The 23,985-nt window shown below is 37.6% G+C and overlaps 3 protein-coding genes across 6 annotated transcripts; all 3 read right to left on the bottom strand.

Annotated features, from left to right (window-relative positions):
- Positions 1 to 5,229: 5,229 nt before the first annotated feature.
- LOC103943850 (fe-S cluster assembly factor HCF101, chloroplastic) lies at positions 5,230 to 10,259 on the bottom strand. The gene is made up of 16 exons (XM_009354212.3): positions 10,118 to 10,259; positions 9,833 to 9,979; positions 9,192 to 9,340; positions 9,052 to 9,102; positions 8,650 to 8,805; positions 8,092 to 8,235; positions 7,869 to 8,011; positions 7,709 to 7,778; positions 7,482 to 7,577; positions 7,246 to 7,335; positions 7,063 to 7,116; positions 6,860 to 6,983; positions 6,581 to 6,705; positions 6,036 to 6,158; positions 5,594 to 5,662; positions 5,230 to 5,505 (listed from the first exon to the last, which is right to left on the bottom strand). Exons 1-16 carry the CDS (start codon positions 10,185 to 10,187, stop codon positions 5,500 to 5,502), a joined length of 1,617 nt encoding a protein of 538 aa, XP_009352487.2. The 5' UTR covers positions 10,188 to 10,259; the 3' UTR covers positions 5,230 to 5,499.
- Positions 10,260 to 11,152: 893 nt separating this feature from the next.
- On the bottom strand, positions 11,153 to 15,868 carry LOC103943849 (VIN3-like protein 1). Of its 4 annotated transcripts, none has more exons than XM_048586120.1 (5): positions 15,712 to 15,868; positions 15,067 to 15,255; positions 13,496 to 14,129; positions 12,858 to 13,168; positions 11,153 to 12,753 (listed from the first exon to the last, which is right to left on the bottom strand). In XM_048586120.1, exons 2-5 carry the CDS (start codon positions 15,095 to 15,097, stop codon positions 11,558 to 11,560), a joined length of 2,172 nt encoding a protein of 723 aa, XP_048442077.1. In that variant the 5' UTR covers positions 15,098 to 15,255; positions 15,712 to 15,868; the 3' UTR covers positions 11,153 to 11,557. The 4 variants fall into 4 exon arrangements, with proteins under 4 accessions (XP_048442077.1, XP_009352484.2, XP_048442096.1 ...); XM_009354209.3 differs by having other exon boundaries at positions 11,153 to 12,750; positions 15,712 to 15,867; XM_048586139.1 differs by lacking the exon at positions 15,067 to 15,255 and adding an exon at positions 14,559 to 14,642 and having other exon boundaries at positions 15,712 to 15,846.
- A 1,956-nt stretch (positions 15,869 to 17,824) lies between these two features.
- Positions 17,825 to 20,228, bottom strand: LOC103943848. Its single transcript, XM_048586114.1, has 2 exons — positions 19,690 to 20,228; positions 17,825 to 18,071 (listed from the first exon to the last, which is right to left on the bottom strand). The coding sequence occupies exon 1, from the start codon at positions 20,167 to 20,169 to the stop codon at positions 19,693 to 19,695; it is 477 nt and encodes a 158-aa protein (XP_048442071.1). The 5' UTR covers positions 20,170 to 20,228; the 3' UTR covers positions 17,825 to 18,071; positions 19,690 to 19,692.
- Between the last annotated feature and the right edge of the window lie 3,757 nt (positions 20,229 to 23,985).

Here is a 23,985-nt window from a genome sequence, read left to right as displayed (position 1 = left end):
ACTAATCACTATAGACTACTCCCTATAAACTAATCAAATAAATAGACTTATTGGGACATGTGTGTCGTGTGTACAATTTGAAATATAATGATAATAAATTTTGATATTGATTAAAGTAAATCATTTATTAATATTTATTAATTCTTACTTTTTCTAAAAGTAATCATATTTTTCAGAACTTTTACTTGTTGAGTGGGTTATAATAATTAAAAATAATATAATAGTCTAAATTTTCAATATTTTTAATCTTAAACAACTAAAACTCTTCCTATGCTATAGCCCACCTTAGCCTTTTACTGCCTCCGCCGTTGAAAATAGTAAAACAGATTGAATAGTTGAATAATAAAATATTCAAAATTTGTTAGAACAGAGAGGTTGTTGGAGGGTAAGGATCTCTCCGGATCTTGCAAACCAAGTTATCTTCGCCGTTTGGTTCAAATGTTGCGGTCTGAAATCTTTCTTTCCCTTTCTTTTCCTCTTGTGCAAATTTCTCTTCGTCTTCCTCTTAGAAAACGAAGACGGAGAAGAACTATTGGGTCTCACACATTGAGAATTCATCGACGCCACTGACTGCGACTCAGAGGAAAACCACCACCACCGCTCCGACTCCGAATAAGTGGATAAAGACGAGCCTGCTGATGGCCGATCCAATCCTTGCCCACCGTCGTCGCCATTGGCAACGAGAGGAAGACGGGCCTCCTCGTTGCAAGGTCCAGGGTTACAAGGTCTGCTCTGATTGCGAGCAGAAAGGATCCTTACTCGAGGATCTGGAGAATTCATAGTGGATTATGTGAGACCGCTGCTGGCTGCAACGAGGCATCACACCTAAATTAGAATCCTATTTTCTGCATGTTATCTTAAGATGATAAAATGATTAACTAAAACCACTATCATTGTTTTGGTGGTACTATTCACACACCTATTTTTATTTTTTACAGATTTCTTGTTAGTTTTTGTCATTTAATTTTCTTCAACTCATTATCATTATATCCGATGGCCGGAAATTGAAATGGGTGTGTAGAAGATAAAAAATAATGTATGGATAACACAATCCTAATGTTTTTAGCTTGGAAAGTAAACTTGTTGGAATAGTTATTGGCATGGATGGTCATGTATCATGTATGTATATAACAAAAATGTTAAGATCAACTGTTTATGCGTGTATAGGATGATCTTGGCCACTCATGTTTGGACTCACAAAGCATCACATTTCTGAATCAAATAGTTTAAGAAAATCCTGGATTCCTGGAATATTTTATAGGGTTAGAAAAAACAACTTTTAGAACAGAAAAATTGCCGTTTCATGAATGCTTTCTCACATACAATCTCATGCGTCACTCATACGATATAGCAAATGTGAAACATCCGTTTCATTAAGCCGACAAGTAGCGTTTCGGTCACTTTTAGTTAAAAACTGACAACTTGTAGAAAAATCTGGTTAAGGTTACTGTGTAAAATGCATGCTGCATGGAGGCCCCAGTTATGTGAAGCAAGGCCTTGTTTGCCAAAACATACATCCAAAAAAACATGTTTCACAAGATTTCTCGTGGCCACAAAGGCGAAATAAAGGAAAACTAATGAAAATGGTTAGAAAATTTTGAATTTTAACGATAAGGACAAAATAAAGGGTAAAATGAATAGTATCAAGATTGACCTTTTAGTACAAAAATATGATTTTTCGTTAAAATAAACCGTACCTGAAAACTTTTCGTTAAAGTTGTTAAAAAATAATTCCTCTGCAAATTAACGACACTTTGTTGACCAATATGCAGCAAATAGGTTTGAACTGAATCTTGGAATTGTTCTGATCAGGATATATCAAATTACTGCAATCTTTTCAAATAATAAGTAGGTGAAAAGTTCACTGTCCCAATTAAATTTTCAATAGCATCGGGTTGATATGTTTCCTATTTTTTTTTTTTTTTTAAAATAATGAAAATTTGTAACCATGTGACATGTTTAAGACGTCGCTTTGAGACAGCACTTTAGAGATTTTTTTTTTTTTTTTTTTGTACAACATGAGAGTACAAGTTAAACCCTCTCACGGATGCTTTGCTCTCATTTAACTAGTTATTGTTAGAAAAGAATCGCATATGCCCATTGCATGCGATAATATTTATGTAAAAGGGCAAGAATATACTCATAGATTCATGTACAATATGATTTTGCATTAAACATGATCCCGTTGTTTGAATCGACCTAGACAGACTAAACCCTAATAATAAAAGGTGAACTTAACAATCTAACGGCTACAACTGCATTAGAGCATCTTCAATGAGAGCTTTATCCTCCATGAGGCTACCACATTTCTAGCCTTAACAAGAAATTTTATCCACAATGAGCCGGAAAATGGGGCTAGATCCACCATTGGGCTAGCAACTTTCTTTCTTGGGTAGCATAAAATCGGACAACATCTAGCCCAAAAAAACAGTGGGTTCTACAAAAAAAGTAGCAACCCATGTAAGTAAAATTCTATCACTCTCCATCCACTTGCGAATACACTTATAATCTTCTTTTATTATTATTTTTAATTATTTTTTCTTACTTATTTTTCTTGCAATTTCGCTAATTAATGATTGTTTTAAATTCCATAAGAATGAAAATTTCAAATTGATTTAACGTTCATAGGCATTGATGGTGAAATTTTCAAATATTTTTTTTTTCAAAATTGTAGGATACTAAATTACCAATTGGTGCTAGGTAAATTATTGTGTTATACGTGAAAATTAAATTATTTTAGAGGGCGAAGTGGAGATTTGGTTCTTTTAACGGATGAGATTGAGATAAGGGAATCTAATACAACGAACAATTCATAAGTGATGAAATCTAACTTTGTCACAATTTGAACCTTTTAGGTTGAAGGGTTCATAAAAAAATTTAAGATAGCACGTTCAAAAATCAACTTATGAAAAGCTAACACACAAAAAAAATCATCGCTTAATCAAATTACTACATAAATAAATATATATAGTCCCATATAGAGCCCGAAAGATATAGCCCCCCATTGGGAGATATTCTTTAATAAAGTTCCAAAAATTCATCGGAACTCTAAAATAGGGCTAGATTTTTTAATAAAGCCCAAAGATTCTTTAATAAAGCCTCACTAGGGATGCTCTTAAGATACAACTTGTCATGAAAAAAGTTTCAAAAGGTATACATGATTAAGTTTAAGCAATGGTTTACATCCTGCAAGAGCGGACTCCTTTTTATTGCAGTTGCCATTAAACCCAAAGCACATTCAAGGGAAGAACATTGACTGTTATAAAATGACAAAAAGTTAGTGTGAAAATTAAAAGCTAAGTGGGAGACTGGAGGCAATTAGGTCCCAATATAAAAAAGTTGAGCAAAGACATTTACACGACCACCACCACCTATCGTATCACTATCACGGCTGCCACCACCATCACGTATCACTGTTTCTCTTGTCGCTACTGTCGTCATTATCTATCGTCATCACCGTCGCCACCACCACCCACCATCATCACCGTTGTCTCCACCATTATTACTAGTACATTTCTTAACAAATATCTCTCATTTATATTTTAGTAACTTTGTACACACATTAAATTTCGTATTTAGATTTCATTCTTTTAACTTAACCAAACAATAAAATTCATAAATTCTAGAAAATAAAATTATCATTTCAAATTCTATTATTTTAGAATTCCTTAATAATCTTAAATTTGCTCATCCAAATACAGTGTTATAGTTCCTTGTCAAATTAAAACACTTCCTGGGACAATATCTTTTCTGTGCAGATATGCTCATTAATTGGACGGCTCCTAATATGCAATAACCAGCAGACCTTTTGAGAATTGTTTCACGGCTGCTTAATATTTTTGAATTGAGTTCTCACTGTTATGATGTCTGCTCAGTTGCCCTTTGCTTTGCATTAACTTTGCGGCTGGTAGAAGATGCCACAAATGACGATATTTCATCATTGCGCTGTCTTGTAGAAGAGTTAAAACACATGGTAGGGCATGATTCGGTTGGAATACTGCTATCGTGACATCTCATGTGTAGGTGAGATGTGAAACAGGTTTGGGATTCAAGGAGCGAGGTGCTATAAATACAAGAAATTACGCAATAGAAAGGCCCTTCACAATCAGCATACAATTGCCCTGCGCAAAACCTCTCAAACACCTTGAGATTTTTCCTTTTCTTTTCCTGCCGACACACCTTCAATTTGGATAAACAGCACTGTGGAAGCAACCGGTGAGCACCTTCAGTTTGGATAAACAGCACTGCTGCCGCAGAATCAGCCGACCGAGAAACACCTTCAGTTTGGATAAACAGCACTGCGTCGAAGTCGACCAATTATCTATCTAAGTCTCGGCCGAGAAGGGTTTTCGAACCTTTGTTGGTGGAGGTCATCTAACTAAGCCTTTTCGGCATAGTTGGGTGTTACGAGTTGCCTTGCTCGGCGTATTGGACGTCGAGTGAGTTTATGATTGGATACTCGCAAGTAAGTTTCAGGGTTCGGCATTCCGACGGCCGAACTACGTTTACCATCAAGACATACATCACATTCGAGTACCTGTGCCCATATAGTTTGGTCTCGATTCGGCGTGCTTATACTCTTACGAATATAATCACAGTGACCGAATCAGGGTCCGACGACCTGTGAACTCCGTAGAATTAGTAGCCTTGTCTTCAGGCTATAGAACCCAGAGACCGAGAGCGTTCCTTCCTCGGTCGCAATCGCAAGATACAGAAGTCGATAGCGCACCCAACGCGACATCACATTTTACTCCTCGGCCGAGCTCGGCCGACGAGTTGGCACGCCCCGCATTCAACCGAAGGACGTAGTTAGCTCATTAGTTACTCGGCCTGCGCGGCCACGTAGGTTTTGTAATTTTTGTAGTCAACACACGTATAAGCTCATGTGCTACTCATGGGAGTTTCAAAATCCTTATTTTCAATTTATCAAGTGAGTGGCACATGAGCTTATATGTGAGACGCTTGTTTCACGTAACGGGGTACATGCAAAAAATTCAATATATCACGTTAGTGGCACATGAGCTTACATGTGAGATGCTAGTTTCATGCAACGGGGTATAGGCGCATCCATTTTGGTTTGTGAATGGCTTTGGGCTGTCCCAGTTTTCTTGTAGCAGATGAAAAAAGGATAAAAAAAAACACAGATTTTTGCAGCTGCAAGTCATATATATGTTGAAAAATTATATGGTTGGAAAGCTAGATATGAAAATGCAGTCTGAACGATCGGGATAATGAATGATACAATTTGCTAAGAATCATCTATGGAACATTCTCATGTTCAACAATGTATGACATACATGCACGGCGGACCGGACGCGCACTCAAGAGTCAAGGGAATTTAACGGGATGAGAAAGTGAATATTACTATTGGAATGGTCTCATACGTATATGCCCTGAATCCAGGAACTTCACAACTCCAGCCTAATTTTACAGTAAAAACTAGTAACTGTGTAAAGGATCCGTGAAACCGTATAATCCATTAATATTCACTTGAAGCAATCAAACCTGTATTAGGGAAGGGAAAAAACAGCATTAATATTATTACCATTTAAGGCTGATGCAGTGAAAAATTATGGTAAGAATGGTAACTTGCCTGGGACGGAACTAGCCGAGGAACATCAACTAGCCGCTCGATTGTCTGCAACTGATCGTAGGGCGCAATCTGTGCCGTAACATAGAAAATTCATACATTGATCATAACAAATTGCAACAGAAGAACAATGATCATATCTTGTGAGGTGCAATTATGGATGTAACTACTATGTATGCATTCAATTCGTTATTTTACTGCTACGGCGCCAGTTAATGGTTTTTGATTTTTAATCGTTGGATAAATCCTATTTTCGTAACATTTTCGCCATTTCAATTCACATTACTGGTAGCTATTTGGCATGCTTCTGCATTTCAGTCAAAAGGAGTTAGGTTGTCATGATTCTAATGAGGTTGACACTTATCTTTTGCATCATGCCGGTCCCTGTCAAAAACTTTGCAAAGTAAGGTAGCAATAAAATCATTCACAATACGATATTTTTTACCTGACTAAATCCGTCTGGCCACGTTATTGAAACGGCATAATTCCCCATAGGCCGAATCTCTTCAGGTTCTATGTCTTCCGGAACATCAGCAAACTGCAACTTTTGCTCCCCCGTCCACTCATCCTGATTTTGCACAAAATTAACAACTCAAAATTCGAAGGGCGAAATATTAAGTCAGGCATGTAGATTATTTGGAAATTATGACATCAATAATCAAAACTCAATATTAAAGGAAGATTTGTCGAAGCCTTTCTTTTCTTCTAAAGGTCCTACAAAGAGTCTAGTAACTTCTACCATCTTACCCCATCAATTAGCCTCTTCATAGTCTTTGTCAATCTGATTAATCCATCGGACCTACTAAATTTATGTGAGAATTTGATAGCCGGATTATTACTTCCCCGTGTTTTAGAACGTAGTTATTACTGATGTGGAAGGATGGAAGAGTGATACTGATGGGTGAAATGTCATATATGCACATAATCTGCATATTATGTAGCAGCAATACTTTGACATCAAAGATGCTTCGAAAATAAACCTCCACGTACCACACTTTGTGCAGAGCGGTCATTCCGCCTCACAGTTGCAGGATGGAGAAGAAATTCTTCATCTGAATCCGGTACCTTCACTCTTATTGCCTTGATAGATTTATCGTACATCACAGCAGTTGACACTGTAAAAGAAAAATAACGAACTCAACATATGTTCGAACAGCGAGTAAATTGCGAGCCTCTAAAATTTTGTGGAACACAAAACCATCACCACAACATTTTGATTTCAAAATTTTGAAACTAGAATAACCTTTTATAAAAATTTCAATATAGTACCTTGTTGGCGAATCTTAGCACACTGTTGCACAACACATATCCCAAGCTCCTGAAATGTCTTCGAAACTTCACCTAGAGGATCAGCTACCACTTCGGGCGTTCCACTATCTCCGGAAGCAGATAGCTGCCAGATAAATGTTATCAAAATTTATAATAGCTTCCTGCAGGACATATCATACATCGACGGAAGACATAGGACTTACAGTTGGTCTAATGGGAAGATCAAACAGATTCGGGATACCAAACTGCTGTACAACCTGCAGCGGATCAAACTATTATATTTCAAATACAATGGACATGAAATTTTACTGGTAGTGCACAAATTTGCTGCAGTAAGATTATCCAGATGTCGAGAAAGAAAGTGAATTCTTCAATAGTGAGCTTGCCTGAGAGCCGGATCCTTTACCAAATGGGTAATAGCGTTTCCCATCAGCTTCAAAATGGCTCATATTCTCGACTACAGCAACACACGGCACCTGAATGGTGAAAACGAAAGTAAGAACGTTGAGAAAGAAATAATCACACCTTCATCCTTTTGGAACAATGTTAGAACAAATTATTGGTTACATGGTATTGAAAAGTACTTCGCAGTAACGGATGATTGTGTGGTGGAAATACACACCTTAAGCTTTGAAAACATGCGAACTCCTTTTGCAACATCAATAAAAGCTAGCTTTTGAGGGGTGGTAACGATAACAGCGGCAGTTAATGGAACAACCTGCAAAACCAACTTTGTCTGTGTCAAAACGTAGAAACCTTCAAGTAAAAAATATTCGCGCAGAGCATCCACATAAACATACTTCATGAACTAAATACAGAACGACAGTAACCGAGACAAAAAAGTAGGACCTGGCACAACGTAAGCTGAATATCACCAGTTCCAGGAGGCATGTCAATAACAAGGTAATCCAGCTCTCCCCTACATAATGAAATATTCGGGATTAGAAGAAGACATGAGAATCATACTTAACAATAATGGCGGAGTTTCGTGTACAGAAGCATATCATACCACTCAGTTGTGGTTAGAAGTTGGTTGATGACACCAGAAACCATAGGGCCTCGCATTATAGCACGCCCTTGCCCGGCAAATCCAAAAGACACCAATTTCACTCCCAAGTATTCTGTAGGAATTATCGTTTTCGTCTCTGGGTTCTAGAGGATGTTCTGAAACTGTCAGAATTGCAGCACCTTACTAATTACGAGAAAAATTCTGCTAAATTTTTTCATATTACCATCACTAGTATTCGGTTCTCAGGGGAGACCATTGTCGGTAAACTTGGACCATAGACATCAGCATCAAATATACCAACCCTAGCACCCATGCCAGCCAAAGTGTATGCCAAGTTTACCGCTACAGTTGATTTTCCCACACCTCCCTGCACACATTTCACAAACAGCAGAAAAACGGTACAGAATTAGCAGTGTAAACTGATGGTGGAAACTTTCCAACAAATGTAAATTGCTTATATACACTTTTCTTAGCTTTTCCTTTCAAGAAGAAAAAACCTGAGCATCACAAATTCTTAGCAAGTGAAGCGTGAGGACAAAGGTAATTTTAGGTATTTCTTTACGCCGCTAGTCAATATTCATGGAGATTCCATAGTTATTACTAGTTCAGTCAGAAAGAGCAATTCTCCTAACTAGAAGAGACGGAAATTCAAGCTAAAAGATATGGCTCCCTGAATTTAAAATGTTACAAACAATAATCAAACCCTAAGGATTGAACTGAACCATGTAGAGCGCAAGTCACATACAACAGAAAAGAACCGAAAACAAAGCACAGATTCTACCTTACAACTAGAAACTGCTATAACATTTGAAATCGTCTGTAACCCTGCCGGAAGTTGCCCAGCATAAATTGGTTTCGCTGGCTGTGCTGACATAGTCACACTGACACTCTTAACCCAAGGAAGTGCATTCACCACCTCATTTGCCTGTTGTTCAAACTGTAACGCAAGGGAAGCTTGTTATGTTTGCTAGGTCCTAAAATGCTATTATAAAAAGCATAACAAATTTATTTTTGCCATTGATCATAGAAGATCGAAATCATGAAACTGATGGCAATTGCATCTTGCCATGCCAAACATCACATAACTCCATTAGTAGGGAATATCAAGTGGAATATGAATCATATCTACGATATCAAACATATGCAAGTTCATGATAAAAAAAAGGGTGATTGGCTCAATTACCATGTCCTTTATTGGACATGCCGGTGTAGTGAGCTCTAACCGAAATGAAACCTGAGACAAAAAGGTCAATACATTTTGGTAAGGACATTAAGCTCTATACGTCTGTCACTGAAAATTTTCCCATACAAGCTCTAAACGACCTCTCCCGAAGCATCATTGATGTCCAGATCTTTCACAAATCCACACGAGACAATGTCCGTCCCAAAGTCTGGATCGATGATCTGAGACAACGCTTTGAGTACGTCTTTCTCAGCTTCCGCCTTTAAAATTTCATCAGCACCAACTACATCTGAACAAAAGGAATAGGAAAACATAAATAAATAGAAAACAATATCATCAGATGAATATAGATGTTCCTTGAAAAACTTCCCAATATTATTCATAATCATAGAAAAATAATAACTTTGGATTGTTGTTGTCACATTCATTGCAGTTTTCCTAATTGAATAGGAACGCTATCAGGACTTGGGCCACTAATTCAACTGCTAAATATTTCAAAAGATAAATTCCTCTATGTTTTTCTTAAATTTTCTGCCTTTCACTAAATCTCGAAGTTAAGATTCCACAATAAAACTAGTTAGCAACGGGGAGTAGCCCAACGGCCCCAAAATGAATACTAGCACATGCCATTTCCACACTAATAAAGTGAGTTGTGCAATCTAGGAAAATGGGTTTAGTCTAGAATAAGCACTTATAATTTAAGCTGCTTGCTGGGTTGCTGAAAAGAAGGTAGAGAGAGAGAGAGAGAGAGAGAGAGAGAGAGAGAGAGAAGTGCTTTTACCTTCCAATGAAGCAGCTTTAGTAGTGAAGGAGCTCAATCCAGAGCCTCTGCGCGAAACCCATTTGGACCTTTCAGGTCTTTGTTGCTGAAGCGAACAAAATACAGCCGTTGAAGACTGAAGAGGCTTCTCATATGAAGATAGTAATCCTGCAACAAATCACCAAACCATAGCATAGTAAGTGCTTCAACTCAATCAAAACGAGCGTCGCAAATGTGAGTTAAGCTAGTTAGTCAAGTCAGTGTGTCCGCCCGCACACAAGTTCCATATCGATGTCTTCAACTCACCGGCATCTTCATGTGATTTAACGTTTTGGAATGAGAGATACAGCGAAGAAGGAACATGAAGAAGTTGCATGTTTTTGTTAGGGAGAGAAAGAGACTAAGAAATGCGTGGAGATGATGAGAGAGAAAGAGGTAGTGATGATGAGTGGGCTGCGTGAAGTGTGAACCTCATGTTTCAAGCCAATAGGAATAGCCTGGTGATCAGGGTGTGGGTAAGGGGTTGGGGTAGATTAGGTCCCAGGTTCGAGGCCTGAGGTGGGGATAAAAAAAATTAAAAAATTTTAAAAAAATAATTTAAAAAAAAAAAAAAAGTGAACCTCATTTTTCCAAAATTTGAGTCATCTGTGTGTTTGTCTGTAAATACAATCTTGTAATCTTATTCAAAATCTAATCTTGTTACCCACGACGACACGTTTGCCTCATTTGCTGACTTGGCACCAATCTGGTTCTTAGAACTATGGACGACATGTCGTTCCAAGTTAACTGTCAATTTAACTTTTGATTATCCATAATTTTCTACCAAGTCCCTTATTTTCTCCTATGCAAGTGATATTTGAGGAGAGATAGTCAAGAAATACCACGGAGCAAGTGAGATTTTTCACGTGGTGAGAAATATAAATTCATGATCGTCTATAACCAGTCTTACACATTGTTTACACAAGATGATAGAAACATTTCACATACGATCGTATACAATTGAAAATAAAGCATATCTCCTTATAGAGGTATATGCTCTCGTACGCTTTAAGTCTTAACCAACTGAGTTACAAGTCTTTTACCCTCAATTTATCTCCTTAGCTAAATGATTTTCATACTCCGCCGATCTAAATTTAAATTTTGTTTTAAAAATTAAAGCATCAATTTCTTAAAGAAAAAAATAATAATAAAAGCAAAAATATTTCCATTGGTACACATTTCTTTCCATCTTACCTTACTTACAAGGCAAGAATCACCAACCACATTAATTTTCCGAATACCAGATCATGGAATAAAAAGGTGAAGATAGAATAAAAGAATGAAAATGTAAGAAATTAGCAGTGAGAAGGAAAATAAAGCTAAATTCATGTACCCTTCTTTGAGTTTTATGAAGACAATGACAGCAGTGCTTATAACTATATCTTCAATGATTAATTCTACAGCTTCAAATGTAACTACGATAACTTGGGAATGAAATGCGACCTACAGCCAGAAACCTTGCATCTGAGCATCTCCTTCCCAAGAAAAATCAGTCTCTTCCAGATCAATGACCGAAATCTTTTAGCCGGACAAATCTTGTCCGCGGTACGAATTAAATCACTTGTGACAATGACTAAGGAAAAAATGCCTGTACAAAGACTGGCAAAATTAATCAGAGGCTACTTATCTTAGGAGAAAGAGTAATTCAATATGAAGCGGATAGAACTTCTTATCAGAATGCCTGGCCTTGCCTCCGCCCGCCTTTATTTAATGCCACAGCTTACTACAGAATCCATTTCGTGGCCTCTTGTTGGACACGATATCTGAAAATGAGTCAACTAACTGTCCTGCCAAGCTACTTGGATCCTCGATCATAGTATGAATAAAGGTATTGACCACCCTACGCTCCTGCTCAGTCGATCTCAGACTAAACCATGTTAGCAATTTCAACCTGAATTCCCGCGTAATGTGACGCTCACATTCCAGCCACCGGATTATTTTCACACAGTACTCAAAGTTCTCGTCCAAGCAATAAGAACCATTAGAAATATGTGCCGGTGGCCCGTTTATTAGCGTGCTGTCACAATCATATATCTCTTCATTTGTGTTTGCTGCCCTCTTCCTGCCAACTTCTGCCCGGGAATCAACAGCTGGGACATCTCCTTGAGGCCCGTGAGTCCAGGTCTGCGAATCACCACTACCATGTGATCTTGCTAAACCATTCTTCACTAGGTCATGAGAGGCAGCATCATCATCTGCTTCAACAGCATGCTGCAAAGTGTATCCATTGTCTTCATCTCTGGAGGACTCAAATGGCGGGGTTAGCTCTTCATTCAGATCGGGCATTGAAGCAACATTTAAGTCAAGCCTGTGCGAAACTGAAGGCAATGGTTCTTGTGGAGTTTCAGTTTTTATTGTGCTGCTTACTCCACAGCACGTTTCTTTATCAGCACTACAAAACCCCTCAGAGTTGCCTTGTTCTTGAGCCCAAGCCAGACGAAGTACCTTTCCAAGATCTCGAACTTTAAACTCAGAAGAAGGACCAACTGCTGTTGTAGTTTCAGACTCTCTCTTGGCACTAGAATCTGCTTCGATGATCTGATTCTCTTTCTTATGATTCCTGGAAACTGGTGAAAGGGAGCTACTGTGAATTATCTCAACACTCTTGGTGAAACACTTTGCCTCAGAGTGACCCAAGTCACCAGCCTCCGTATAAGATATTATCCTAAACGTATACTCTGTGCAAGGCTGCAGATTGGATATCAAAATCCTTCTCTGAGATCTTGGAAAGATACAACTAGGCTCTTTTGTGTGTGATTCTTCTCGACTCTTGTAATACCACAGCTTGTAGCCCTTAATGTCGTCAGACGATGCATTAGACAATTCAATCAATATAATCACAACAGAGGATGATGCCACTTCTTGAAAAATAAACTTGCATGCTGCAGGAAGTGAACCCTCTGCTAATGAGGGACAGAAAAAAATAAGTAATCGTTCCAGTTTTCCATGCATAAACAATGGCCTGTAAAAGGCGAAAAGAGGAGGACCAAGTGGTACAGTTTCCTACCTCGGGAATTTTGATCCGCATTAGAAACATTGGCCAGCCATTCATCTGCTTTCTGAATTGCAAGGGAGCAGAGTTTCAGCACGTCACCAGCAATTGATAGTCTGCTGACTATTCCTCGTGCCATCTTTGCAGAAACGCCATTCACTGGGCCAACTTCTGTCTCTAGCTTAGACTTTGCTTCTTTCACAATTTCATGTAGTTCATTAAATTTTGAAGTCCCATGCAAGAGTCTGTAACTCAAGTATATCCTATAACAAAGTACATCAACACGGCGAGCATCCTTTGCCACAATGAGCTGCTTCTTCCAATTTCTGCTAGCATTAATCAAACGACAGCAGTAACATCAGCTCGAGGCTAGAAACCTATTAGGCAAATTACACATGCAATAACTCCTCCCTAAATTTTTTATTGATTTAGATTGTTGGTGGTGGTGGTTTGGTGCGGGGTGGTGTCAGGATTTTTCTTGTATTTCTTTCGCCCAAAGTGCTTGGCAAAGATCATTTGTACAGAATAGCAAACATAAGGAACAAACCTGAAAACAGATTATTAAATGGGATACAAAAATGTTTCTTGTTTAGGAACTCTCAAACTCAAAAACATAAATTTGGAGTTTTCAAATAAGCAAGACAATTACTTACCCCAGTATCCCCGAAACTTTGCCACAGGAAGCGCAACAATAACTACCATCTAGCTGCATCAATTGCCCGAGATCAACAACTCCCACCTTTGCACGTTGAAGGGCGCACTCGATGTGACAAGACAACCCACAGGAATCTCCGCCACCAGATTCAGATGTGCACACTAACCAAAGGCTAGGGTCCTTGTTGTCATCAAACAAATGACAGATACAGCAAGAGCACCTCCTACAAAATGCGTCATCTATGGATAGAACAGCTCTACAAGCAGAGTTTTTACAGATCCATGAGCTTGAAGATCCAAATTCTGGAGACTGATCAGAAGCTGGTGAGAGTCGCATAGGATTTTCCCCCTTTCTGCCTTGCTTTTTAGGAAGAATATTTGGACTAGAAGAAGCTTTCTTTGCATCCTGCTTCTTACTCGTCTTGTTAGTAGTCTTCAAAGGTTCAGTCATTTTATTTTTTGATGAATTCAAGTTTTTCTTGTCCTTTTCAATGCAAGTTCGAACGAGTTCCTTCTTGGGACCTGATTTCAGAAACTCTTGAAGAAGCTCTGGACTTCGTGAAGCATCATCTGAATGCCCATTCTTCTCGGGAGTGCTTTGCACGCTGGAAGAGAGGCTTTGAGCACCAGAAACTGGATTGTGGAAAAAAAAAATGACGAAAAAAAAATGAAATTTAGGCACATATATCAAAGCAACAACAAACTTCAAGTCTACAACTCAATAATAAGAGAGGGATAAGAGAAAAAGGAAAAACTGTGATAGAATGCACAAGCGATAGTAAAAGCTCTCAAGATCAAGTGGTGAAATTCTGTTTTATCCTTCTGATTTCCCTTCAGCGCATAAAAAAATTCATTTACAAAATAATCCTTTTTGTAGTAATTAGATTACATTCCAACATCTCAGTCGGTTTGTGCTTATTTCTGTTTATATAGCCAACAATATCCAAAACACAGCATCTCCTCTCTGACCTCATTCCTTAGCGCACCATCCTAATCTCTCAACTCAACAACCTATTAACAATCCCTCCATCGACGATAATGTAAGTCAAAATATCATCTCACATATTGTAGGAAATGAACATCTAGTCCCACTTCACAACAATAGCTCTAGCATTTGTCCAAGAAATCTGTCCTTCCCTGGGGACCCTTAAGCAAGAAATAAAAAATTCAGCTGGTAGGTTTTATAGGGTGTCAGATGTACATCACTACATCTACATCAGCAAAAACTTTATTTTTGAATAGAAAAAGTTCAATACTTCAAGATGCAATTCAACAGGTGCTTACACAAGAAAGAAAGACGAAACAAAATAACTTCAAAACAACCCAAGTGTCTGGCAATAGAAAGTCACACATCAAGTACCGAAGAGCGTGTTCAATACCGTTTGCTATATCCAACATATCACTAGGCTACAACGGACAGGATCCCAGTAACTCTTCCACGAAACTTCTCCCTCTTGTATTTTCTACTAAAGTTATGTAACCAATACTACCAAACATTCGTCGCGAAATCACCATGGATAAAAACTTCAGACTTTACGAAAGGAATGCACGCGAAAGACAAAGATCGTACCTTTACTAACAAATTTATCTTCTAATTCCATATTACGCAATAGTTATACCCGACCTCCCTGCAACGACTAATTGGTATAAAAACATGGACAGAACAATTGAAGGGGGCTACTAGTTCTTCAGTTTCCATAATGTAGCTAGTCGATTGAAACAACCCGAAAACCGCACCACACAACGCTTGCAGCTAAAACTAGAAGGAACAAAAATTAAAAAAAATTAAAAAAAAATTAATTAACTACTGAAAGAGAACTAAATGTGCTTTGCAAACAAGCTAGCTACCACCCATGCAAATACGAAATATACTTATTCATATAAATTGTAATATTTATGCAAAATTATAAAATATAAAATGCATATATTGAATTTATATAACAAGATAACCAAATAAATCTTTGGCATGCACATTGTGTGAATTTACCGCAATTAAATCAAAGCTTTTTATTTAAAAAAAGAAAAGGGAATACTTCGATTTAAATGGACAATAAAATAATAAAGATTCGAAATTTTTAAGCAAACGAAAAGTGGTTAACAAGAAAACGCAGAAAACGAAAGCAGACAAATGGATCTGCGCTCGGAAAGAGGTAAGAAATCGGAAAAATTCAAAGGAAAATACAAAAACGAAACCACGGCGGATTGAGAGACGGACCTGGCGGAGAATGGGAGCGGAACCCTAGGGTTTTTGGCGATTCCCGGCCGAAGAATTTACCTTCGCGGAGCAGAGAATCAGAGAGAGAGAGAGAGAAAGCGAGGAGAGAGAGAAAGACTCGGTTGTTAGTTGGTTTTGTGAGGGAAAGCAGCTTGTACGAGTTGTTCACGTTTTGGAGAAGGGGCGTTGAGGAGAAAAATCACGCGCAGAGGATTCGCGTCGGGAACGCTGCAGAGGGGTTGGCTCTGCCCCGCAGAAAAGGTACAAGGAGCACTTCCAGGCGATGTGATTGGTCGGTGCGGCATTATATGGTTTAAAGGCGCGTGAGAGTGCATTATCCATATTTACTTTTTTATTATTTTGGTCATCAGAGATTGCTGGAAAAAAAATATATATATATATATATTGTATTTACGTCCATGTCATTCATCAATAAAATTAAAAAATCCTTATCATTCAGTAGTTTACACTCCGGTAATTTGTTCCATGATGATTAGGGCTAGTAATTTTGGACAGGACAACTCGAAATTTGTACGAAGATAGACCACGAGTACATAACCACGAGATATTTATGTTGACGAAATACAGATATGTAGATAAAAGCGTACATACATTTTTATTTGATTAGTATATAATGTCATCGTAAATTTGTGACAGTATGCTAGTGTCATACAAGTCTTTCTCGTGAGTAGATAGATTTGGTGGGCGACTTGAGTAGTTGGAGATTACAGTCTTTATATTTTTTTGTCAGGGTGAGATGGGGAGGGTACAAAAATGGGGAAGAAAATGGACTCAGAAGTCCATCAGATGCTTCCATCTTTCTTTGTCTATCCTTTTTCGTTATTGTTCATGGCATGTTATAGTGTAACATGTACGTACCCATCTTTACAAGTTATGAAATTTAAGACCAAACAGTGAACTTTTTGTTGCTACCCATTGTTTGGTTTTTGAGAAAATTGTGGGAGGAGAAAAGGAAAGGGTCATTGAATTGTCAAATAAAGGTACCCAATGACAAATTGTTGTGTTGTATTCGTCAGTTACATGGAAATTCAAACAATATTTTGATCGAGATAAATTTCGATAAGACTGGTGTAGAGTAGTCATCACACAAATAGAATAAGTGACGAGTTAAATAAAAAAAAATAGAAAAGGCTCTCATGATTTTGTGAGAGTGTTTGATAAAGGACGGGTCACATTCCAAATTTTACCCAACTTGTAACGTTGTAGAAAGTACAATGTAAATTTTTCCGGTCGCATGCAGATTCTACCTACCATGACCAAGCGTAATTATTTGCAGTAGGACCAAAATTGAATGGCCGGCCAGAAGTCATGTCTTGCGGCCTTTGGAATGATGATTCCAAAAACAATTAGATGCTTTGCTTGTGCTGCTGGGAACAGCTGCAAAGTGATTTGAGAGCATACATAACGCAAGTAATCACAGGCATTCTCAGAAAACAAGGACGATTGCCTTTATTAAGTGAAGAGTATGGATGGCATTTACGCATATTAAACCTCACCCAAAGCAGACAGCTATTTAAGGATTTCACCCACCAAAACTTTGATAAAGTTACTTGTAATTTTCCCCAACTCACTTTACATGTAACAAGTAAATCGCAACTCTAGCGTTCTTGGTCAATCATACAAAATGGCCATTTAAAAATCATGTTTCTTACTTAAAAACAGTAAAATTTTAACAACTTAAGGTGACTTCTAATTTGATTGATTTTTCACATAATTAATCTTTAAAGCGTTATCCTTAAAGTAAAATGTTCATATCATCAAACAACATTACAGGATGAGTAAGAGAAGCCGAGAAGGTAAAATTAGAAGGTTCAAGAGAAGGTTACAATGCTTTGCAAGTTTCTCCCCATGTGACATTGCAGTATTCAGATGTCACGATACCAATGTCTATTCAGTACACTTAAGTCTCCATCGTTGGAATGACATGAAAATATTCTTACTTGTGACCCCCAAGTGCAATCACAGCAGTTAAATCATTTTCAAGGTGGATGATTAGATTATGTGCAAGCACTAAGAATCTTATTAAAATACTAATCATGCTTATTCCTCAAAGCCATAAGGCAATAAACAAATAATTAGACAGTCAAACCAATGTTAAAGGTAAATGTATTAATATTTCTAACCATCTTACAATTCTTAATCAAACGGAAAGAAAGTAACAACACTGCAGGCCGTGGCATATAATACTTGTATACAAGACAGAAGGATCACTTATTGCTCTTTTCATTGTTCGGTTCAAACAAATGTCTTAATACCTAATTTGATTTGCTTAAGTAGCATCGGTCTTCGAGTCGGCAACCGGGCGTCGTCGCATATGAGAGGCATCGCAACTAGAGACCCTGCAAAGTGGGAATAACGAACAAAAAGAAAGTTTGACATCAATTTACCAACAACAAATGTGAAACTGTTAAAAGTGCGGTATTTGCAAATTTCTGAGGTCAACTACTTTAAAGATTTGATCCAAGATATTGGTGATTAACTGCTCAATAGGTAAAAAGCAAAGAATCAAAAGGATACCTAAAATCTCTGTCATCACAAAGATGGCTTTCAGGAAAAGCAAACTAAACAGATCTGATGCATGTATTCCATATATGCACCAATCAAAAGGTCTTCAAGAATTAGCATCTTAGCTGGACACGGACTTGCATTCACGAGGCCAAACCAAACAAAGCCAAGATTCTAAAGTTCAAATGTTCTCCAATAACAATTAGTCTAGCATGCCTAGATGCAAATTCGCAGTTCGCAATCAGCTCCATACCAACAAGAATCTTGGGCCTACAGCTATGACAATGTGCACACAACCCTTCAAAGGTTTTGTCTAAAGGACTTGGTCGGCACTGAAAGTGTAACCAACCAGAGCACCAACAAGTAACAACCTTGGCATTCATGTTTGCATAACGAAAATGATATATCTTGTGAGCCATTGTTGTTGCTAATGTATTTTCATTAAAAGGTAATCTGATTCCCCAGTAATCTAGTATGCAGCCACATAATTTTCTACATTCATTGTCGTTGTTGGAAATGAAATCCACAAGCATCCTTGACTGTAAGGTCCATAAGGCTTAAACCAACGTATATTTCCATTTACCATATATGCCATCCCATGGCATTTTCCAAAAATACCAAAAAGTAATGGCCAGATAAACCCAAATGACAAATACTGAGGGCTAATGACTTGATATCAAATTATTTCCACGGCACACTAAGAAACTCATACAATATAGTGCTTGAATTCTAAAAATCCCACAAATGGAATTATCTCCCATGCATAATTGGCATAAATTTCAGTATTCAGATACAAGACCGATAACAAATGATTTGATTCTTTTACAATTCCAAACCATCAAAACTAAATAACGGCCCAGCTCATATTCAGAACTGCTCTCCTAAGGTCCTCATTTTGAGGACGTGTGAGGCCCTTTTTCATATGAGCCCTCAGATTAATCTTATGGTACACTACAACTTAAAACTATTAACAATCGAGCAATGTTGCGAATTAGCTCTAGAATTTGAGAATTTTGGGTCACTTCAATGCAAAGTGTTGGGACATTCTTAAAGATTCAGTGGTTAAACACGCCAACACGTTGTCACGAAAGAGATGCATTTAACAAGTATTCCCCTTTCAGAATTCTTAGAAACAATCCAGTTTCGGGATTGGTTCGGCAACTATTCAAGCTAAAGAGAACATCACATTCACTATGGGTCCGTAAATATTAGCATAAATTCGATTCCTTTAGTTTAAAGAGATTAAAGCAGAACTCAAAATTCATGGGCAAGTCATCAAAATCTGAACAAATTGCTTTCAATTCAACAACCACAAATTCAAAAAGCATTCCACCTGATAGCTACATACCCTAATCGCAATCCATGCATATACAAATCACAAATTCAAAACCCTAGCTCCCAAATTAACCAGTTATAAATCTGAAAGAAAATTGAATTAATTTAAATTAAAACCTGCTAAGAAGAGGAATGCCGGCCCTCGCAAGCAGGGCTCTCGTCGAAGTTCTTAGAGGGGTACTTGGCGGAGACCATGCCGACCTCGAACACCAAGTTGTCGCCGCTGGACCGGATTCCGGTGATCGACCACCACTGGAAGAAGGCCCGGACGCTGATGCCGTTGATCTCGGCGATTTTTCCCTCGACGATCTTTCCTGTGATTTTCTTCGAGTAGGTAGCCAGGTAATTGTCGGGTGGGAGGGTTACCTTGCACGCGCCGCCGAGGTCAACGATGAAGTCGCCGGTGGTGCGGTTGATGGTGTAGTTCTTGACGGCGGTGGGGAGGAGACCGATTGGGAAGCCGTAGTTGGTGAGCTCGGTGTGAGCCAGAGATGGGCTTGAAATTGAGTTCCGGTTCGGGGTGTTCGGGTCAGTGGTTTGGGAGGTGAGGGGGAGGAGGAGGAGGAGAGAGAAGCAGACGAAGAGAGATTTCGCCATTGCGGTTTTTCAATTTTTTCCTTTTTCTTTTTTTTTTCTTTCTGGTTTTTAGGTTAATAATTTTGTAGATATTTTTCAGAAGTGAGAAGAAAGAGCTGCGAATATTCGCTCTCTATTAATCTGTTGGCGATGATACCGAGACTTTGCAATTTTTAACGACTTGACATGAAATGATACAATGATAATAAATTTTGAGTTAAAATATGTTAACAGATTCTTAACATGTCTATCTGTAAGTAATCCATTACAACCCGTTAACCTAAACGATAGTTACATAGTCCTTTATAGTGCGTTTACTAATCCGTAATCAAATTGATGAGGAATTGAAATGAGATGAAATCAGAATCAGATTCTTGTTGAAGTTGTTTACAAAAACTGTCCGGAATCGAAATATAATTCTATAAAGCTGTTTACTAATTCAGCATAATCTGAATATAAACCAGTATGATTACTAAAATGTCCTTCTCTCAAATCAAATATTTTTAATCACATTTTCATTAGTTATTTTTAATCACATTTTCATTACTAAAATGCCCTTTAGTTCTTTATATTTATTTTTATTTCATCTATATTTATTTTTAATCACATTTTCATTAGTTATTTTAAAATGCCCTCATTCACTTCACTTCCTCCGCACCGCCATACCCCAATCCTCCAACACCACTCTCCCATATCATCTTCCCAGTTCCCATCCCGCAAAAGAAAATACTATTTTAAGAGCCTAGCCAAATTCATCTTCCCAGTTCCTACCCTGCAAAAAATATTCCGGAAAGTAATGGGAGCCAAGGATCAAACGAGCATCAACATCGCCAACAGCATGAGCAATTTGGCCTCGAACTTCGAGGTCCCGATTGTCAAACCAACGTCACACGAGGATGAGCCGGCTGTGTCAACGGTGTCGAAGCATCTGCGAAGCCTCTTGATAAGAGTGCATAATAGGAAAGAAGAAATGCATTCTCGATTCCTTCACCATCCTAGAATCCAAATACCTCACCCATGGAGGGAGTCCAATTCCTCCAATTTCAGGAATTGAATTCTATTTTTCATGTGGGTCTCATACACTGTTGACTCCTCTAAATTGTAGTAAGCACAAGAGTTATCCGTAATCGAAATCGGATTCCTTATTTTCATTCCGATTACGGGTGCGTAAACACGTCCTTAGATTTGTAGGATTTAGGGTTTACGATTAAGATATGTAGATGCTAATTTAATGACGTAGATATATACTAAGTTAATATGATATTGTTTATTCAATTATTTATTGAATTAAAATATATTTTTTAAATGAAATTGATACGGCAAACACAGTACCATATTGAGGGCCACTGCACTGAAATCCCACTCGTTGCGCTGCCTTTTTAATTAAAATTGGGCCGAATTCCGTTTCAAATATAAGCATAAGTTCATCTTCAACCGAAGGGTCTAAAAAGGCAGATGATCGAAAATAATTCGAAAATCATCTCCAACTGAGGGTTAGGCCAGAGGGCTCGTGGAATCTAAGAGGGCCCTAAGGAATCTGAAAGGGCCAAAGGGCTGGCCAGAAAAAAACACCAATTATGTCGATTATAACTGACATGAATGCTTAAACTAAAATTTGAATCCAACGGCTAGTTGGCGCTAGTTACCGTTGGATTCAAATATATATATATATATATATATATTAGATTTTTTGGGCCTTTTTTTTTTAATTCTTAAAAATTCTAATTTTTTTCCCTATAAATACGTAAATCATTCATTCACCATTCCTTTAAATTTAATTTGTAGTTTTTAAATTTAATTCGTCGTTTTTAAATATAAGTTGTTGTTGGATTTGAATTTAAGTGTTGTAGTTTTCAAATTTAAATAATAAATTATGTTCGGCCCTTTGGCCCTCGGTTGGAAACGATTTTTTGTGACAAGGTTAAAACGAGCTCTATGGCCCTTTGGCCCTTGGTTGGAGACGGAGGCAAATATGACCATATATTGTTCATTAAAATATTAATATCTTTAAGGGCCAGAGGGCTAAAACAAACCCTCTGGCTAGCCCTCGGTTGGAGATGGCCTAATAGGCCTAAGCGGGGGCCAAGTCCAATCCTAGAATCATATTATATGATTTTTGTCCACGGCATTTTTTTTATTATTTATGTGTGAACGTTGTGATTTAACCAAAAGTCAATTAGTTAAATTTGGGCAAGTGACCATTTATTATACTAGCAGAGTTTTTGCATAACGGTATATGTTTGAATCCTATTATTAGCTAATCTAACATCTATCTAACAAAATCTATCGTTTGATAAAAAAAAAAAATTAGTTAAATTTGGACCGCTCACTGTTGCAAAAGAAATGTGTGAAAAAATAATTTCTGCCAATTAGACTTTCCTTCTTCTTCTCTCTTTCTCGATCCTCAGTCTCCGTTACTCGAAAAGAAATGTGCGGGAAAAGATATGTGATAATGTTAGAGGAAGAAATAAGGAAGTGTTATTAATGTTAAAAGAAAATCATATTCTCTGATGAAGATAAAAAATCGAATTTATGAAGATAAAAAATCGAATTTATGAAGACAAAAAATCGAATTTACTCCTTATATTCATATACATAAAAAATTGAATCTTTTTCGTAATTTTGATAAATTTAATTTAGACTAATCCCTTTGTAAATTTACTCCTCATATCCATATCATTGAATTTATTTTAATATGAGTCTAATATTGATCCTTTAAATAATTTAGTTTCGTACTCAAAGGAAATCATAATCATAAATAATAGCAACACACATTGACAAATTTAGAAAAGTTGACCATCTCTTATTTAATGGTGACACGAATCCCTTGTAAAAGGGGAAAATTTCGGTAGGGTAGAGGCCCCACCTCTGGCTCCACTCTCACTCAGTACTCCTTGTTTTTTTGGTTAATTCGACCTCACTCTTGATAACTTGACAAGTTCTTATTAGACAACTCTACAAGTTTGACTACATGCCGCGCTTACTGAATATACATTAATTCAAGATATAGCACAACCATTCTCGTTAATATGGTTACCATCATGTGTGCGTTTCACTTTGTGGTCAGGTGGCTTCTCTCTTGACAATGTGATAACTTTTTATTAGACGACCTTAAATGTCCGGCCATGTAACGCTCCTACTAAATGCTCATTAATTCAAAACACCAAATTTCTAATTTGTTGTAGTCAATATGGTTACAATTGTCAAGAACATTTGACATTTACAACTGTGAAGAGATCTTATTTGGGCCTCAAATCTAAATGCCCCAAACCTGCTAAGAATAGGAGTGGTGTTAGGCACCTGGGAACATATTAGTCAATTGTTAGGCTGCTCATTAATTTAAATAATAATGGTCCTTAATATGTTTTCGTTTTGTATTTGGTTTTGACTGGGCCCTGTGAGTTGCCACTGAGAATATGGTTTAAATACCTCCTCTCATTGTTCATTACGGTTTTCTGCTCTCATTGAATTTGCCTCTTTTCATAACCAGCGCGACACGATACAAAATTCAAATCATGTATATTTTTCTTGTAAATTGAGCTTGTCGTTTGATTTTTTTTTTTTTTCCTTAAAAGAGATCAGCTGGTGGCCTCGCCAAGCTAGTTCACCATTTCGAGGGCCGGAAAGATTCACAAAGGTATTTCAGCCTCCCTTGGCCGCCATCGTGCGATTCACTAGCTCTAGGAATCGAATTCTGAACGTGCCATGTGATAATTGTGTTGAACAATTAGTTCATTATTATTATAAGTTTTCTTGTGAGCCAAGGATTAGAACGAGGCGGAATCAAGGGTTACTTTGGAAGGAGACGAATAGAAAATATGGTCATTCTTGAGAAAA

Source organism: the organism of the source record quoted next, unplaced genomic scaffold (genome assembly GCF_019419815.1).
Source record: "Pyrus x bretschneideri cultivar Hongxiangsu unplaced genomic scaffold, Pyrus_bretschneideri_v1 Contig1, whole genome shotgun sequence".
Taxonomy (NCBI): Eukaryota; Viridiplantae; Streptophyta; class Magnoliopsida; order Rosales; family Rosaceae; genus Pyrus; species Pyrus x bretschneideri.
Note: the sequence above shows the minus strand (reverse complement) of the source record. Positions and strands in the feature narration are given on the sequence as shown.

Bases quoted from the DNA above. Each gene is read 5' to 3' on its own strand.
- LOC103943850 (XM_009354212.3), bottom strand. From the start codon at position 10,187: ATGCAACTTCTTCATGTTCCTTCTTCGCTGTATCTCTCATTCCAAAAC. The intron at 7,779-7,868 runs GTATGATATGCT...TTCATTATGTAG, and splicing joins CTTCTAACCACAACTGAGTG to GGGAGAGCTGGATTACCTTG. The intron at 7,117-7,245 runs GCAAGCTCACTA...GATCCGCTGCAG, and splicing joins GTAAAGGATCCGGCTCTCAG to GTTGTACAGCAGTTTGGTAT.
- LOC103943848 (XM_048586114.1), bottom strand. From the start codon at position 20,169: ATGGCGAAATCTCTCTTCGTCTGCTTCTCTCTCCTCCTCCTCCTCCCC.
- LOC103943849 (XM_048586120.1), bottom strand. From the start codon at position 15,097: ATGGAATTAGAAGATAAATTTGTTAGTAAAG. The intron at 13,169-13,495 runs GTAAGTAATTGT...TAATGCTAGCAG, and splicing joins AAAGTTTCGGGGATACTGGG to AAATTGGAAGAAGCAGCTCA. The intron at 12,754-12,857 runs GTAGGAAACTGT...GTCCCTCATTAG, and splicing joins TGCGGATCAAAATTCCCGAG to CAGAGGGTTCACTTCCTGCA.